Source organism: Topomyia yanbarensis, chromosome 3, assembly GCF_030247195.1.
Source record: "Topomyia yanbarensis strain Yona2022 chromosome 3, ASM3024719v1, whole genome shotgun sequence".
Taxonomy (NCBI): Eukaryota; Metazoa; Arthropoda; class Insecta; order Diptera; family Culicidae; genus Topomyia; species Topomyia yanbarensis.
Genome location: NC_080672.1, coordinates 13,318,259 through 13,337,865, shown reverse-complemented (window position 1 = coordinate 13,337,865; position 19,607 = coordinate 13,318,259). Strand labels below are relative to the sequence as shown.

The 19,607-nt window shown below is 41.5% G+C and overlaps 2 protein-coding genes across 6 annotated transcripts in view; both read left to right on the top strand.

The window, feature by feature from the left end:
* LOC131691208 (putative polypeptide N-acetylgalactosaminyltransferase 9) overlaps positions 1-19,607 on the top strand; it is a 253,878-nt gene that overhangs the window by 182,703 nt on the left and 51,568 nt on the right. The window lies entirely within an intron of this gene.
* LOC131686780 (uncharacterized) lies at positions 1,180-6,443 on the top strand. The gene is made up of 2 exons (XM_058970775.1): positions 1,180-1,253; positions 1,328-6,443. Exons 1-2 carry the CDS (start codon positions 1,180-1,182, stop codon positions 6,441-6,443), a joined length of 5,190 nt encoding a protein of 1,729 aa, XP_058826758.1.

The following is a 19,607-nucleotide window of genomic DNA, read 5'->3' as shown; positions in this document are numbered from 1 at the left end:
ATCAACTTCCTCAGCAGTAGACAGCCAATTGAACTATAAACTGAATTGCCAAATCAATTAGAAAGCGATCTCAAGACTAAGTGAAGGACTAAACGTAAGTGATATCTCTTTAACTAAACCTAAATTGTCTGTACTGAACTGTACCTAACCTAAAATTATCGTCATTGTAACCGCGTTGCCCCAACAGGAATATTATAATCTCCCTATCACCCCGGAAACCTACGCTGGTTGTTTTATTGTTGGAGATTATACGTTCGGAATCAACCCTTTAATTCACGTTGACTAAAATTGTCAACATCTTATAATATTCGTTTACGGATTGAGTTTAAATTGAGCAATGTCGGGTCGGTCAAAAGCGGTCGCGAAAAGTGGTTCGAAAGGTTCGCGGTCAAAGGCAAAAACCGGAGTTGAAAGTGGTAGTGAAATACAAGTGGAAGATGGTGCGTTTGGTGGTGTGTCAATGGTGGCCGAAGAGAATGTGGAGGTAGAGCAACAACCAGATATAACTCTTCCCGGTCAGGCGTGTAAGATATGTGGTGGTCCGGACACCGACGACATGGTTCAGTGCGACGAGTGCGACAAGTGGCATCATTTCGCTTGCGTGGGGGTAACGAAGGAGATCGAGAACCAGAGCTGGAGCTGTCCCAACTGTACTATGGCAAAAGGGATCCGGCGAAAATCTACGATTTCACACCAGACTCCAGCGATAGTGAATCAAGTCACAGACAGCATAAAGCAGAGACCAGGAGCCAGCCAGAACCAACTAATTTCCAGTACCCCTCAGTTGCAGCAGCGAGAACAGCAGCAACTGAATAAAACAGGCAAGTCGGTCAAGCAGAAGGCTCTTTCGGAACAACCACCCAGAGGATCTCTCTCAATGGTCTCATACGCATCTTCTAAGAACTCGCTGCTGAAACTGGAGCTATTGAAATTGGAAGAGGAGCATGCGCTTGATCAACAAGCAGCAGCGAAGCAGCGTCTGTACGTGGATAGGAAATACAACATTCTCCAACAGATGGCAAGCCGGACGAATGTGTACTCCCACGACGGTTTGAGTCGCGTGACAGATGGTCGATTCGGCTCCAAAACACTTCAACCCACAACAACATTCAACGCACAACGCTTCTGACAGGGCAGAAGACCATCGAGATATTTCGAATGGGCAGTGTTCGGATCAAAATGCATCGCATCGAAGTAACCAATCGTATTCTCGGATTTCTGACAACGGTAGCATACATTCTAGGCCAATTTCGGTACAGAATTCGAAAAGATGTGGCCCTTGTCCAGACAGTCAATCATCCGTTCGAATCCCCAGCCGCATCAACAGATCCAATTCGATCACCAATCCGGACCGATCGGAGCAGCAGCAACTTCCACAGGACAGTGGCTTGACGTACCAACGCGCATCGAAGTGTAGTCGATCCATTATACATCGGAACCCTTTAGAGCCACAACAACCTCGTCAGACCACCCGGGCACAGCTTGCAGCTCGACAAGCAATATCAAGGGATTTACCTACATTCTCTGGTAATCCTGAAGATTGGCCGATCTTTCTGTCATCGTTCAACAGCACAACGGCGATGTGCGGATTCACGATGGATGAGAATATTATCCGGCTGCAGAAGAGCTTAAAAGGACGAGCATACGAAGCGGTGAAGAGCCGTCTGATGCACCCCTCTAACGTTCCAGGAGTGATGGCTACTTTGAAGATGATGTTTGGGCAACCTGAGGCCATTGTATATTCTCTGATCGCCAAGATCAATGCCTTACCACCTCTGAGGGAGGACAAGTTAGAGACTATTGTCGACTTTGCGGTGAATGTACAAAACTTCTGTGCAACAGTGGATGCGTGTGGGCTGGAGGACCACCTTTACAACGTCTCACTACTTCAGCAACTCGTCAATAAACTGCCGTCTACGATAAAGTTAGACTGGGCGTGCCATCGTCGAGCTCTACCCAGGGTCAACTTGGCGACCTTCGGCGACTGGGTCTACTCTCTTGCTGAAGCCGTGAGCACGGTGGCCGTCCCTTCGATTGTACAGGAGCATAAGCCGGCACGTAATGAAGGTCGCGGTCCTAAGAAGGGCAACGCTTTCTTGAACGCTCACCTTGAATCAACTGAGCAGATCCCGGCATATAAGACGCCCAACGCAGACGCCACCGACAGGGCGCCACTCGTGCCCAAAGCTCGCGTCAACTACGACTGTCCAACGTGCAAGGGTACATGTAAAGCGGCAGACAAATGCAAGCGTTTTCTGGAACTATCTCGAGATGCGAGATGGGCTGCGGTTCGGGAATTTGGTTTGTGCCGAACATGCTTACGTCGTCACAATGGGAATTGCAAAGCAAAACCCTGCGGCAAAAATGGCTGTATCGTCAGACACCACGAGTTATTACACAACGACCAGAAAAACGAGCGTCCTCCACCAAATACCGTGCATTCTTCGTCTGTACAACCTGGACCGAGCCAAGGGCATGGGATCAACCATCATCGAGCATCGTCGTCTGCTATACTGTTCCGATACTTACCCGTAGTACTGCAAGGAATCAACAAGGCCGTTCATGCCTATGCTTTCTTCGATGACGGTTCAGAACTTACACTTCTCGACAGCGGGTTGGCTGACGAGCTTCAGTTAGATGGTGAAGTCAGTCCACTGTGTCTGCGGTGGACAGGAGGTAAAGAGCGTCACGAAGAGAGCTCTCGAATCGTTGACGTAGGAATAGCAGGAGTAAACGGCAACACCAAGGTGTTTAATCTGCGTAACGTAAGAACGGTAGGTGAACTACAGCTTCCACGCCAAACTCTGGATATCACCGAGTTGTCGCAACTGTACCCACACTTACGAGGTCTGCCAATAGAACCGTATCATGAGGCACAGCCGCGTATCCTGATAGGACTGAAGCATGCACGGGTCGGTTTGGTTTTGCAAAGCAGAGAGGGTCGAATAGATCAGCCGATCGCAGCTAAGACAAGGCTAGGATGGACTGTATACGGTGGTCATGTCGAAGAAGCTCCCCATATAGTCCAATGTGCGTTTCACGAACACCACCCAGAAGAACAGATGGACGAAAGCCTACATCGTAGTATGAAGGAGTATTTCGCCTTGGATAGTCTTGGAGTATCGAAACCGGACAACACACTCTTATCTACCGATGATCGTCGGTCACAACACTTGCTGAAGTTACTTACAAAATTCAGAAACGGTAGATACGAGACAGGGTTACTCTGGCGATTTGACGACATTCGCCTCCCTGACAGCCGTGCGATGGCTCTTCGACGGTTTTACTCTCTTGAGAAACGCATGGAGAAGGATGCAGTGTTAGCCAAATCCCTCAACCGACAGATTGCAGATTATATTACCAAAGGATATATCAGGAAACTTTCGAGTCTGGAGCTCGCTCAGTCATACGCTCGTACGTGGTACCTTCCCGTTTTTCCCGTAACAAACCCAAACAAGCCTGGGAAACTGAGAATCGTATGGGATGCAGCGGCCACGGCTTACGGCCAATCTCTTAACTCCGGACTACTGAAGGGTCCTGATCAGCTTTGTTCTCTATTCTCCATACTTCTTCAGTTCAGGGAGCATCGAGTTGGACTGACAGGAGACATCCGTGAAATGTTTCACCAGGTGGATATCCTAGAAGAAGACCAGCAGTGCCAACGGTTCTACTGGAGAGACGAGAACGGAGAAATCGCAACATACGTTATGCGTGTGATGACATTCGGTGCCTGCTGTTCTCCGAGCTGTGCTCAATATGTTAAAAATACCAACGCCGAGCGCTACGCACAACTTCACCCGGTAGCAGCGGAAGTCATAACGAAAAGGCACTACGTGGATGACATGCTGGTGAGCGTAGAAACAGAAGAGGAAGCAATCAGTTTGGCACAGGAAGTGAAGTTCGTACACTCAAAAGGCGGGTTCGAAATCCGTAACTGGATTAGCAACTCTGGTCGTGTATTGGCAGCCCTGAAGGAAGAAACCATCGAAGAGAAAAATCTGGATCTGTCATCCGAGATGGCCACCGAGAAGGTGCTAGGGATGTGGTGGTGTACGTCGTCGGACGCCTTCACCTACAAGGCCGGCTGGAGCCGGCATGATCGAGCGCTGCTAGAAGGCCAACGGTATCCTACTAAAAGGGAAGTACTCCGGGTGCTCATGACGATCTTCGATCCACTTGGACTGATTGCTAACTTCCTGATGTTCCTGAAGATTTTACTGCAAGAAGTTTGGCGATCTGGCGTTCAGTGGGATGACCCGATCAGCGAATCTTCATTCGAGAAGTGGAAGCGGTGGCTGCAGGTTCTCCCGCGAGTGGAACAGGTTACGGTTCCGCGATGCTACCGTATTCGGACTAGTTCCAGTGCAAATTATGAAGTACAGCTGCACACATTTGTCGATGCCAGTGAGAACGGCTTTGCCGCCGCCGTATATCTACGCTTTGTCCAGAACAAGATCGTGGAGTGTGTTCTAGTCTCGGCCAAGACACGGGTGGCGTCGCTGAAATTCACTTCAATTCCGAGACTTGAACTCCAAGCAGCTGTTATAGGTGCAAGATTAGCACGATCGATTGGAGAATCCCTTTCTATTCCAATCTCTAACCGTTTTTTCTGGACAGATTCCTGGGATGTAATGTGCTGGATAAACTCGGATCATCGACGGTACTCCCAGTTTGTAGCGTTTCGAGTTAGTGAGATTTTCGAAATCACTGAGATAAATGAATGGTGCTGGGTGCCCACCAAGCTCAACGTAGCCGATGACGCTACCAAATGGACTGGTCAGCCGGATATGACTCCCGACAGTAGATGGTTTAAAGGACCAGATTTTCTTTGGCGTCCGGAGGCGGAGTGGCCACAATCGCCGACCAAAAGCGGTTCCACAATCGCAGAGCTTCGCCCCAATCTTCTGTTACACTACACGGTCCCTGAAGCTGTAATCGATGTGAATAAGTTCTCCAGCTGGAAGCGACTCGTCAATATCGTCGGATATGTATACCGCCTTCCAGCCAACTGCAAACTGCAACTCCAAGGAAAGCCGATCGTTTCGGGTCCACCAACAACAGAAGAGCTCAAGAAGGCAGAGAGCTACCTTCATCGCCACGCGCAACTGGAAGGGTACCAAGGAGAAGTGACCCTATTGCGTAGGGCACAGGAATTCCCGGAAGAACCACGCAAGCAAATTCCAAAGAACAGCGAATTGTATCAGCTAACGCCCGTACTCGATCAACGGGGCGTCATCAGGATGAAGGGTAGAACACGGTTCTGTGACTACGTAACAGAAGACGCAAAGAATCCTATTGTTTTACCTCGCGACCACCACCTAACCACCTTGATCATAGCATACTACCACCAAAAATACCACCACCAGAACCATGAAACCACCATAAATGAAATCCGACAGAAATATAAGATTTCGCGACTACGAGTTTGCTACGCTAAAGTCAGAAGGCAATGTCAACGTTGTAAAAATGATAACTCAGTTCCACGTCCTCCAATCATGGCCGATCTTCCGCCAGCACGGCTCGCGGCATTCTCACGTCCTTTCACGCACGTTGGGGTCGACTACTTCGGGCCAATGGAGGTCGTCGTCGGTAGAAGAGTGGAAAAACGATGGGGAATGCTCGCAACCTGTTTAACCATTCGTGCGATACACATTGAGCTGGTACACTCACTTAGCACGGACTCATGCATCATGGCTCTACGCAGCTTTGTCGCCCGTCGCGGTTCGCCCAGGATGATATACAGTGACCGTGGGACAAACTTTGTCGGCGCAAGTCGAGAACTACGGAATGCCGAGTCCGCTATCAACCAACAGGCGATAATGGCAGAGTTCGTCAGCTCCGAAACTAAATGGTTGTTCAACCCTCCAGCTTCGCCGCACATGGGCGGCAGTTGGGAACGCCTGATCCGCACTGTTAAAAAGAATCTGGCCGCCATCTGCCCGACGAAGAAACCGACCGATGAAGTACTCCGGAGCCTTCTGACTGAGATTGAGAACGTAGTGAACTCTCGGCCATTGACCCACGTTCCGATCGATGATGAATCGGACCCCGCTCTAACTCCGAACCATTTCCTGCTCGGTTCCTCGAATGGAACGAAGCCACTGACTGTAAACGACGACAGCGGCATCGTGTTGCATCAAGGCTGGCGCACATCGCAAGCGCTAGTCAATCAATTTTGGAGGCGCTGGTTAACAGACTACCTGCCAGAGATCATCCGAAGGACGAAGTGGTTCATCCATACGAAACCCGTATGTGTAGGAGACGTCGTTGTCATCATCGATCCGAAATTGCCGAGAAACTGTTGGCCGAAGGGAAAGATCATCGAGACCTGCAATTCCAGAGACGGTCAGGTACGATCAGCCACTGTACGGACGGCGAATGGCGTGTACGAACGGCCTGTAGCCAAGCTTGCTGTCCTGGATGTTCAGCGCGACGTGAAGTAAGCCAACCACAGGATGGCGTACTGGGGGGCAGTGTTATCGGACCCAACTGGTCCGCGCGCACCTCATCTGCTACATGCCTTGGTCCGCACTCTGCATGCATCGAACTGTAGGAACAAGCCCACTGGGCTCATGACAGGTATAGACACCCGTCAAGTGTCACTTCGGCAGGTATAGACTGTATAGCAGCTGTCATGTGTGATCCCGGTGAGTAGACAACTAGAAGCGGGCAGAAGAACGTGTGAAAATTTTATTATACAAGTGAGTGAATTTATAAATTGAATTTTTGAAGTACTTGGGGTTTATAAAGCCTAAAATTACTCCTTTAAAACCTAACTTACATCTGCTTACAAGCCTAGAAGGTGAGATTCTGTATGCTACATACTTAAATTGAGAGTTAAAACTAACTTAAATTACTTATGCTATCTTAACCTAAAAGCCTATGTAATAGCGACGCCAGTACAGTACAAATCGATACAGGAATCAACTTCCTCAGCAGTAGACAGCCAATTGAACTATAAACTGAATTGCCAAATCAATTAGAAAGCGATCTCAAGACTAAGTGAAGGACTAAACGTAAGTGATATCTCTTTAACTAAACCTAAATTGTCTGTACTGAACTGTACCTAACCTAAAATTATCGTCATTGTAACCGCGTTGCCCCAACAGGAATATTATAATCTCCCTATCACCCCGGAAACCTACGCTGGTTGTTTTATTGTTGGAGATTATACGTTCGGAATCAACCCTTTAATTCACGTTGACTAAAATTGTCAACAGTTGCTTTTATCTTGTGCGCATTGTCTGAACAACAAAAGAATGCGTGAGAATACGAGTAGACCAACCCATTTTCTCTTACGTTAACCCTGCAGTACAAAACAGAAGAGGGTGATGCCATTACACAGCGAACTCTATGTACATATCAAGGACAAACTAACACGTGCCAGTTCTGTGAACAAACGGCACAAACCACTAAGAAAAGCTCATCTACAGAAAGAATTGCCAACACTCAGTCTCCAATATCACTCCGTGAGTCCAAGGATGCAAAATGCCTACCTTTTCTACGGCTGTAATATTTCTGCCTACATTCTCCTTCCTCATACGACACTGCTGTCGTTCGTTAATGCAGGACGCCCAGTGCTGTATGGCAGCCTGTGTGTAAAGCAGTAACATGACAAAAACTACTGCCCCTAGTACAGCCACCAGATGCGAGCGGTACAGATTCTCTTTCCTTATTTTACATTTTTTAATATTTTCAATCTATTTAATACTTTTAATCACAAACGACGACAATGAATGCGGTTCATTTACGCCACGACCGGCATCAACGCTTCCGTGTGCGGGCCTCTCCCTTTGACTATGCAGAGAAAAGTGTACAAAGCGAGAGGGCAAACTTTACTACGCCTTACTCTCACCGAGCAGTCGGAGTACAGCAGCAAAACAAAAATGTATTTTACTGCTGTACGGAAAAATCTACTCGGTTTGGCTACCGTTCTGGCAAGAGCAGTAGTGATGCGTCGCTGTAGCGGGCTGTACGGCTTGTGCAAATGTAAATATACCGGAAAAAATGTAGTTTACCGGTACCGTTCGCATCCCTGCCTGAGCCACAAACGGTTGCCAAATTTGTGGCTGCTGTTCAAGCAATGATGACAACTGCGAAAGATGCATCAATTACCACAAACTCAACAGCTAATACCATCAATGAGGGAGCTACTAGCAATGACGGAGGGTGACCCGAAAGGGAAATTAGTTAGGAATAACACCTAATCGCGAACATTAAGGCAGTAACCCCGATGATGACCCGGACATGTGCGACGACAACAGATATATGAATGACCCCCATAATACAGATGACGTGGATGCAGATATTTCCCCGACACGAAAACGGATCTCCGCACGCAACGGAAAGTTGCGCGTTCGGGGTCGGATAAACTCTTAGTATTAATTGTTTATCATTTTTATTTTTTTCATCATGTAAATATATAAAAGATCCACGGCTCCGTGAAACTATCGCCTGGAGCCGTGCCAAATAAACGAATAAAAAAATGTCCATTTTCGGGATTGTTAAAGTTTATAGGCATAAAAAATATTTTGCATTTTTGTTCCTACACTGAGAGGATATATTCGTACATCTCTAAGAATTAGTTTCGGACGAACAATTTTCGTAAAAAATACGAATTTTTCGTACATTTTACGAATCTTTCGTAGTTTTATTGCAAAACTTTATTTTATTTCGAATTTTTCGTAAAAACCACGAAGCGACTTTTGCAGGTTTCTCACTAATCGGTGAAACCGATTCGAGAGTCTTTCTAATATTTACGAGCACCTTTCGTAATATGAACAATGAAAATAAAAACAACTTCAAAAGTGCTTCAATAAAGGAAGTTGGAATATGGTGTCTTTGTTGTTGTGTGTCAGATAATTGTTGATTATCACGACGGTCAAATAGTCAGTAACTTTGTCCGTGTCCACCGAGTTCAGGAACTCTTTCGCTTTCAAGTGATCCAGAATTCGGCGCAGTACGGACTCGATCGGGTTCAATTCGCGAACTGCTCATTGGTTTTGATATGAATAAGTTTGAGTTCCAGATCCTCGTGAGCATAACCAATTTTTATACTGGTGATGAAATGCTCGGGCTGGGAGAAAGCCAACGTTTTTGTTACAATCTTCCGGGCCTCCCTGACCTGTTGCTCTGCAAGCGCAACAGCATAGGTACTGCATACCGGTGTTGTTTAAGCGTCCAATAGGCATTAATCACTGGATAATTTGTAATAAATATCCCGGCGAAGAAAGAGCTTTGATTGGGGTGTAAGAATCGCAGTCTTTTACACCACTACCGAATGGGTTTCATTACCTTATCCATTCGCATACAGAAGCCGGCTTGCGAAAATTACGTCAGCACATTGGCCATTACCCGTCTGCTTGAAGGTTTCACCATTTTTGGGACACAAACACAGTTCAACCGAATCACGGTGTGTTTGGTAGAACTAGTTTATTAAAAAAAAACGGCATCTCTAAAACTTCAGTATGCGATAGAATGGACTTTTGTCTTTCATTTGAAAGCAAAAGTAAAATAATCGGTCAGTGCTCCAGAATACTTAGGTTTTGCAATGAAACTGTTTCATATTTTTGCCACTAGCTTTTGCTTTCAAATATTACTAAACGTGATAATCGGATGGACAATTTCATTTTCTACAACTATGCAGAAAACTATAAATCGATCTAAAATCAAAGGTCGAATCGTGTACACAATATGGGGCCTAGCCACCAGACGAAAAATTGTTTCTCTTGTTAATCCGTCGACGAACCGTTGCCAATAACCGTGCTTTTCAGCTTTTATTTCGTTTTTCATTTGCGTTTCTAACGTCCCGTATATTTAGAAAAATTCAGGCGATCCGACGTTCAAAAAGTCCTTACAGGACCTTTTCGCGTATAATCCTAAGCACGCTTTGACCACCATGGAGTGGAAGACCGTCCACGGTTGTTCGCACCGGGCACTCGTTTCGTCGGATCATTAATCGCAGTGTACAGAATCAAGCCAGTAAAAACGTAGTACGCTTCCTTCGGAAAAATTTCTTGTTTTGATTCGATTATTTCGGATATAGTGGACGCGTAGCTGTTTCAATCAATGGGCGCACTAATTGTAGCGAGGTCGAGTACAACGATAAATCTAACGCGTTTGACCGCGCTAGTGAAGTAGGCATTCGTGTCATTTCCACCGTATTACAGATCATCATATTAGATATTGTCGCGAATGTCATGCGGTAAGATAGATCGGTCATCAACGTGAAGACAATCTCATGGCACACCGTGGGAGTTGAAGTCTTCTAGAACGAGCTGAGATGCGATGTATATGGAAACAATGCCAATAAGCCTTGGTCTTTGATTCGGACTTGACAAGTGACAACTTCCATACCTGGTACCGAACAAATCCTAATCCGATTGAAATAATAGTACGTTGTGATCCCCAAAACGCTCCTCCATAGTGTTTTCTTGGTTCTGACGAATAATGTTAAATTTGTGGAAAATCCATGTCCCAAGTTAACCAGATTTTACACAATACAAATGCATTGTGTAAAAGCTATGAAAATAATAGGATTGAAATATAGAGACACTTAGAGTTTTGGATGACCCATGTGGTCTTTCCGAGACCAGGAGCCATTTATCTCGTTTTTGTAAAAGCATCCATCAAGGGACACTCTCAGTCCAGGAAGCTTAGGAGAGGAAATGATTCTCCATTTTCTAAAATTTATAGCCACATTTGGTGGTGTAGCCTTCTTTAGCATTTCTTCTCGGAGGTTTCCTCAAAAGAATGCTTCAGTTTTCCCTATACAATTTATAAGTGGGATATGTCGACAATTCATTAGGATCCGCTCCACAGAAGGAAAACTTTTCATGATTTTCTCTGAATTTTCCTCACCGTTTCAATAATGGGTAACTTTATGGCTCATTGTTTGCAACAACGAGAGTTCATGCCCCGCGGCACAAAAAGGCAACCAGTCCTGCTCAAAAGAACAAAATTTGGAAGAACAGATCCGGCGAAAAACTCGAAATGGGGCTGATAAAAAATAAATTGTTTTCTTATGCTCCTCAATTTTTGCTTAGCGCAATTGCTTGCATACCAGAATTTTCACTGACTGAAGCAAAGGGTTCTGGAAGAAGCTAACTCCATATTCCGTAATTAAGGCACCTCTTGGAATCTACGCCATCAACCTCTACTTCCCGGGCGGGTACATAGACAAAATGTTTCTACGTACACGGTCGAGTGTTGTTTAGTTAGGTCACACGATACATCGATGATATTAAATGGTTTATCTTGGGTCCGAAAGCAGACCATCCAGAAGCCGATTGTATTAGATGGACATAATTTGTTGGCATTATTTTTGGCATCGGAGAACTATTCAAATCGACCTCCATTAAAGGATTACTCACCTTTTTATTTTTCAAAAAATCTAAAAAAAATTATTACTTTAACTGAAAGTACATCTCCTTAAGGATAATTTTTCAAATTTTCATACAGATCCGAGCAAAAGATAGAAAGTTACAGCGCTTTGAAGCGCTTCTCGTCCACCAAAAGCAGTGGAAACTTGAAATTTCAAACTCGATTTTCTCGTAATGACGATGAGTTCCGTCGTAATCCTTGTACGCCCCTGTTAAATAAAAAAAGGTTTTGGGGAAAAGGCCATAATTCTTCCATAATTACTTCGAATCTTACAACACACTCGGGAAAAAAGTGTTTCGCCGGCCCTGGATAGTTGGACCGATTTTCACAAACTTAGGCTTAAATAAAAAGTATATTATCACCAGACTACTATGAAATTTTGTACGGATTAGGTACATGGCTCAGGAAATAGAAGACTTTTCAGTGGTAGCCAACAGGGAAAATACAGATCGAAAGGGTGAGTTTAACGAAAGCAATTATGTGCAAAAATCACCCCAGAGACAGAATTCGAACGTGCAACCCTTGGGACTCCAGCCCAATGCACAAACACTTACGCTGTTCCTGGGCTATGATGACGTCCCAGGAAGAACACATGATTATTGCATTGGCGACAATGATCGCACCACGGAACTGGTTTCGTCTCTTACAAAATCGGGTCTGAAAAATGATTAAAGAAGTTTAAAGAAAACGCTGGGCTAAAAATGTGAAGGAACTCTCACCCGACGTACTAACGATCGAAATCAGCAAGAGAGTTAACGCGTGGAACGATAAGAGACAACTCACTGGTTTTGTTCTTGAATTGAATGGAACTTCAATCATTAAGCCACTGTAGATCGCTAAAAAATTGGTATATTAATCCTTCTTGTTAGCCGCACTCCTTCCGTAATTGTGTCAATCGGAAGAGTAACTTGTAATGTCACCCTACTAACGTGAGTAGTGTGGGTGGGACAGTAATAAACCATTCTCTAGTTCTAAGCCCCTTCTTTGACCCACGAAAAAGCAACAGGCCCTAAGGACATCGGCTATCTGCTCTCACGACAGGGACTAGCATTGCTCGATGGTTTCTACCGAGTCCGGAAACGCAGCCTACTCCCAGGAAGCTGGACAACCAATAATTTTATCCCAATCCCTGAGAAATGGGAGAGTGCAGACATAGGATTTCAGTCCATCCATCAGCCTGATATTATATGAGTTGGATTTGTATGTTTCACTCGTCAGTAGCTGACATCAACTAGCTGCCAGGTAGACGATATATCCACACTAATACTAAAGGGTCTAGCCGGGTAAACATGTGAAAGCCAAAATGAAGCCATTTGAAGCAGTTTTGCTTAGAGAATATTTTTGTAGTTTTAACCCTTTAGCGGCCATATTGGGAGAGCTTGGGTGGTTTTTTTTCGATTTTCGTTTTATTTTTTTTTTTCAAAAAATCCTTTCATAGGAAAAATCTGAAAAAAATCACGATTGTTATTTACGCTAAGAGGCACATTTCGAATTTTTTCAATGGAGCTCAATAATATTTTCCCATTTCAAGCCAGTAAATACTTGGAAACACTGATAGCGAATAATCACTTGCTGAATCCATTAGAGCATTCCTAGTATTGATCGGTAAACAATTAAAAAATGTATCAAATCGTCCATTTCTAGAGCGTTCATTTCAATGAATACGAAGGTTCCGGAGTTCATCTTCATACAACCGATTTTTAATTATATGATACTTACAACACCGATTTCCTTTCCGGATCAACAGACGTTTTCTTAAAAAACAACTTCACGTCTCAAAAGGAACAGTGACTATTCAACGTAAAGACCCGCAAATAAACAAATTAGAACACTTAATCGCATACAATCTGTTCGGAAACTAGTTTTTGAAAACCGGTTCAGTCATCACCGAAGGACCGATGCCACTTTATTTCTCGAGTATACTTTAATTTAGCACCACCGAAATTGTCGATAGTGGACAATATATTCAAAGAATCTTTGATTAACCAACAGTGCATATCGAAGTTATTTGATATCGATGTCAAAATAGATTATTAACCTTCGAAATATTACGATTGTACTGGTTTTTATGGGACATTTCTATATGACCAAAACGCAGATGTGAATGAAATTCAATAGCGTTCAATGGGAGTATTGTATCTTTCATTTGAAAGTAAGTTCGTAAAAATCGGTCAAGAATTCGCTGAGAAATAGGTGTAATATTAACTTAGGAGCTTGAGAGGCTCGAGGATGTTCGATTTACTATTATTCAATAGCATTTATTTGAAAATAAGTTAATCGGTTCAGCCATCTCTGTGAAATAAGACAAGGAAAGACAACAACAAACGCAAGTGGTCTGTTACACTAATAGCGGTAAGCTTGAAATTAGTTGGTACCGCCACACGGTACTATCTTTGATTTTAGGCCTGAGTTTAGTCCGGCCTAAGACGTTAGTACCTGTCATTGCAGAAATGGCTGCATCCTGAAACCAAACGAAAACAGTGTAAAAGACCGCCGTGTTCCTCTTGCATACATCTCAATAATTTGAATCAACTGTTTGACCTTCATTTGCATTATCATGGCCCATGTTGCACACAAACCATATGAGGGCAAGTAAGCAAGTTTTATCCCGTACGAAAAACAGGTGTAATCGAATTTTAAATGCATTTTTTAAATATTCTTTATCGTCCTATATCTAGAAGGTGCAACACGCTCATTTCAAAACGCCACATCGAAGAGTTATATTGCAGGTTAGCAGAAGTCGAATCATTTTGAAACAAACTGTCGAACGACATTTGATAATTGGATTCAGAGATGAAAATTGTTTTCAATTGTTAGTTTACCTATGGCTATCAAAATGAGTGAAGTTTAATTTGCTCACAATTTTTTAGTTATATTAACAAGAGTAAAAGAAAAGAATATATAATCACAATGTGTACCCTTTTCTAGTTGTATCTTTTCACAAGAAACACAATAAGCAAGTAGAAGTTTATTTATATTTTTACTACTTTCGAAGGAGCTCAAAACTAAGATTGAATAAAAAAATGTAAATGAAGCCATGCCATATAGCCCAAGTAACATTTTTAAATATGAAGGCAAACAAGCTGCTACAAATATTCTCATTTTGATCGTTATTTAACTGTTAACGGAGCTTGCTTATATTGTTTCGTAATTTATACTTTTCTAGCATATCTTGAACGATTTGCATTTCCGCTGAAGTACAAATTTTGGTTTAATTCTTAATGATAGAACAGCAAAAAGTTGAATACGGAAAAATCGCCTAAATCGTGTCGGAACTTAAGGAAGGTTGTGTAAAATATTATCGGCAGGTATTTTCGATACAAAGATTGCTTGTCTTTTCAGTCAGGCGCCACATCGAAAACTTGTTTTGCGGTATACACTAGGTTTGTTCCAGTACACGGAAGTCACTCCGGAGTAAACAGGAGCAAAAAATCTTTGCTCCTTTTTACTCCGGTTTGGTACCAGAAGAAGAAAAAAGAGAAGAAGAGAGTACGGGAACGATTTTCTCCGGAGTACTTCCAGTTTCTCCTGGTACTGGAACAGACCTACTATAACTCAAAATCTACTGGATCAAACCTAAGACAAGACGTACCAATCGGCTTCTTGTTTTTCATTCAACATTCTTCTTTTCACAGATTTCCACCTGCCGAAATCTTCCGAACAGTGCACAGTGGTCCCAAAGAGCAAAAAAGGGGGTTATTTAGATTGCGTCAAAACGGTTTACTTTAGCAATATGGTGTCTTTGAGAAAGTTTCTTGGAGTAGAACTCCCCTTCTTTCTGTTTTAACGAATTGATGATTAATCCCCCTAATAGTGAGTTACGAAATTTATTTTCTACAATAATTCAGATAGAGAAATACTTACTTCAGCAAAGTTGTAGAGAAACTCGTTACAAACATTTTACCTGCAGACTTTAACTCTCTATGTTTTAAGCTTTTTGAGATATGGGACATTATTTGTAAAAGGCCCCTTAAAACCAGTTTTTTCATCATAAGTTTTCTTCAGGATTTTTTTCATTATATAAAATGTTCTAGAACATTGTTTGAACTATTAAACTGCATTACTTTGCCGAAGACGGAAACTTGCTATCGCTAGTATGTGTGGAGATATTGACGTTTTTTGATTGAAAATAGCTCTTTTTCCAATGCCGATAACTTTTATACGGGCAAAAACGGGCAAACCACTTTCTAAACAAATTAAAGTGCTAGAAAAGCACAACAAATGCTGGAAAAATCAGATCTCCCCAAGGCGGCCCTCTATGGAAATACTAGAGCTGAAGTTTGTCCATGCTAGAGCTGTTCCGGCATCACTATATATTACTGTTAGTTCTGAAATAAAGGGTTAAAGTCGCGATAATTAGCCTTTCTTACTTTTGTAAGCACGTCTTGAGTACAGACCCAAGCAACCAAAAGTTGATATAAAGGAGCTGCATAAGCTTCTCGTTTTATAGAATTTTGCAATACGTTTCATGTTCTAATGGCAGGTTAAGCAGTTCTATTAAAGCTTGGGCAGCTTGAAAGTTCGCTAAGAACTTTTTGTGTGCTTTTTAAATATTATCCGAACTTCTGTTTGCTTGGGTCAAAAGTTACAGTTGCTCAAAAACTCAATGCATACGCCTGGCACCGGAAACTTACCATTTCCTTTGCGCCTACTTCATAACAATGGCGCAAGTGCAACCAAACGGCGAGTAATCAATTGCATTTGATGACGGAATGCGACAAACTTCAGCTCTAGTATTTCCATAGAGGGCCGCCTTAGGGAGATCTGATTTTTCCAGCATTTGTTGTGCTTTTCTTTCACTTTAATTTGTTTAGAAAGTGGTTTGCCCGTTTTTGCCCATTTAAAAGTTATCGGCATTGGAAAAAGATCTATTTTCAATCAAAAAACGTGAATATCTCCATACATATTAGCGATAGCAAGTTTCCGACTTCGGCAAAGTAATGCAGTTTAATAGTCTTCAAGTAAAATGTTTGTAACGAGTTTCTCTACAACTTTGCTGAAGTAAGTATTTCTCTATCTGTATTATTGAAGAAAATAAATTTCGTAACTCACTATTAGGAAGATTAACCATCAGTTCGTTAAAACAGAAAGAAGAGGAGTTCTACTCCAAGAAACTTTCTCAAAGACACCATATTGCTAAAGTCAAGCGTTTTGACGCAATCTAAATAACCCCCTTTTTTGCTCTTTGGGACCACTGTGCAGTGTTGCTATTTTTTAAAATGAAATTGGATTCTTGTTAATTTATTTTATTCCGGCAATATTTTGTATCTTGAATCCATTATATTAATAAAGGGCACCATTTTTCAATGTCATGGGTGTTTAGTAAGGTTTGATGAAACCATTTTCTGACAAATTTTAGATTCATTTATTCATTTTTACTCTTTTACCGATAATAACATTATTTGTCAAAAGTAATTACATAATTTTGCTATAAATATAGCAACACTGCCAAACATCATTTAGCTATCCCTGCAGTAACATTGCGTACGGTGCAAAAAGTCAGAATCAACCAATCAGGAGCTGGAACATTCTGACGTAAAACTGGAACAAAAACGACCCCTTCTATTGTCATGTCTTGTCTTAGGACCAAACGTTGAGACATTTGCACAGTTGTTTTTCACAGCATTTCACAAGTAATTAAGGGAGCTTTTATTTTTTGGTCGATTTTCGATTTTTTCGTAGCACTTTAAAATCAAAGTCCGATTCTTGATAAAACAACGATTAACATGTTATTGTAAAATAATAATATTAAGCAGTTTTCAAAAAGCTCTTGTAGCCTGGGTAATGATGTGAAGAAGAAAAACTGTGCAAAATTCAAAACGATTGGTCCAAGAAATTTTGAGATATGATTTACATCGGATTTCGTCGAGATCGTGAAGATTCACTCTCTGCATCCAGTACCAGACTCAATTTGTAAATTTATAATGGACAATTTATTATCAGACAGATCGGAGACTATAGGAAGTAACTAATTGTAATTTTTATTAATTAAAATTACTGGACTTTTGGTATTTCAGGCTTGATTGGGTAATCGTGATGATAATTTGGATTACTTCATTTTCAGCAAAGTAGGTCTTCCATATGCATGGTTAGCAGAGAAGATGGGTAGGATGGTATAATAAGCCCCACCAGGCTAAAATGTCAGATTTCTATTCCATGGATGACTGATATAAATATTTCAAAAGATTTATGACATTTTCGACGTTTTTACACTCACTCCGCGTAAAATTAAAATATCGAAAAAATCCTACGTACGTCGCTATTGACATAAGGAATCAGAAAAACTTTAGTTTTTGGCGCTAGGTTAAACATCACGGCCGTGGACCCCTTTTAAAAAACGCGCATAAGGTAAAAAAGCTGCAGAGCCGCCATCTTGTGATGAAATTGCTCGAAAAAAATATTTTGCTTGATTCAATACTTATGTTATAAATCCCATTCAACAATCTGTCGATTGACCTTTTTATTGAGCAATAAAAAATTCTCTAAATAAGACTATTTTTTCGTGCTCTACCTTAACCTAAATCGAGAATTTCAAAATCGTTTTAAAACATAAATACATAGACTAATAAATGGCATAAACAGTGAATTTTGAATTAACTTCACTGTACAGTTTTTTAACATTGCCGTGTATAGCTGACCAGAACGCAGAAATGCAAATGGCAGCATCATGTTACCGGAAGAAGACAAAAATATGTAAAAATTTGTCATGCTTCTCTTGCATACATTTCGTTATTTTCAATCCTCTCTTCGGTTTTCTTCTGGATAAATATGGCTCTCTTTGCTCGCAATAAATTTAAAATTAAATAAATAATCTTAAGATGGCAATAAATAAGCCAGTTTAACAGGTAGGAAAGACAAGCGACGAACTACACTGATAAAATAAAGTACTAATTAATGCATTGTCAATAAAAGTGGAATTACCCATTAACTGGGTAAAGAGTTCATATCCATAAATGAATACAGATCTTGTACGTCAACCTGGGTATGTTTTACCCATTATTTTTTGTAGAATTGTTACAACAAAATGCGTAAAAAATATTCATTCATGAAAATCGCGCCAGAATGAAAAAATACTGCCAATAGAATTATTTCTAAATTTAAAAAAATAACATTCATTTAACATTATTGTCTCTTTAACTACTTACCAAAATAAAATCGCCAACTGGATATATTTTTGATTGCTGGATCTTTTGGCTGCTCTAAAAATGCCGAACTGGCGCATATTTGTAACATCCTCAGTAGTCTAAAGAGCCGTTGTTTTATGAGTGTTCTTAATGATTTTTCACTCATTATTAAGATTAAAATGTCAATGGACATTACCTCATCGAGTAGGATAAAAAGCACTCATTGTTAGTAACAAAAAATACCCATTTTTTGACAGCGCGAATAATTTCCGAAAATGGGCAATTTGAATACAATGGGTAAAGTTTTTTTTACCGTGTATATTTATCCGCATTACACAGAAAACTTGCATTTCCTAGCAGTAGGTAATCTTAAATCTGCGCATCCTACTTCCTCCAACGAAAAACGAAAGAGAGGGAGTCCAAATTTACCCAAAAATAATGAGATATTCCCCAAAGCCGATTAAACTTCATCCCATTAATTTTAAGTAAAAAAATCATTCCCTATCCCTTGTTTTCCGGCCTTGAAATAAGGGCAGCAAATTAAAATTACCTGCTGGTAGGTAATATTTTAGATTTTAAGTGTGTAACTGCTATGAACTGTGTTTATCCAGTAACGGTTTGTCCGGAATTTCCTTTCAAAGAGAATTTTGACAGTTGGCTTTTAACCCGTAATCATATGTTTGTCGAGAAATAACTATCATGGCACCAATTACAACCACCACCTTTAACTCGACGAGCGCCCATTCAAACTGAATATAAACATGCATATGTATACCAATTTATTTTCTTTTGTGCATTTAATATTATGTCACTACAAAGTGCTGTACATCATCGGCCAACTTTCAACTATCCAACACGTTAAAGTTCTAAGTTCAGAAACATATCGGCAACAAGTTCACAAAAATTGTACTCAAACGCTATAGAACGAGACATTTGACGAAGAAAAGCTATATTACTGCACGAAAATATCGGAAAGAAAAACAATTCACCATGTTGTCTAATTTACACATTTTCTTTAACTTGAATTTGTTGTTTTTTAATATTGACGTGTAACGCAGATCAGAACGCAGCCATATAAATGACAGCATCGTTTGATTAAAG

Bases quoted from the DNA above. Each gene is read 5' to 3' on its own strand.
- LOC131686780 (XM_058970775.1), top strand. From the start codon at position 1,180: ATGCATCGCATCGAAGTAACCAATCGTATTCTCGGATTTCTGACAACG. The intron at 1,254-1,327 runs GTACAGAATTCG...CCGCATCAACAG, and splicing joins TACATTCTAGGCCAATTTCG to ATCCAATTCGATCACCAATC.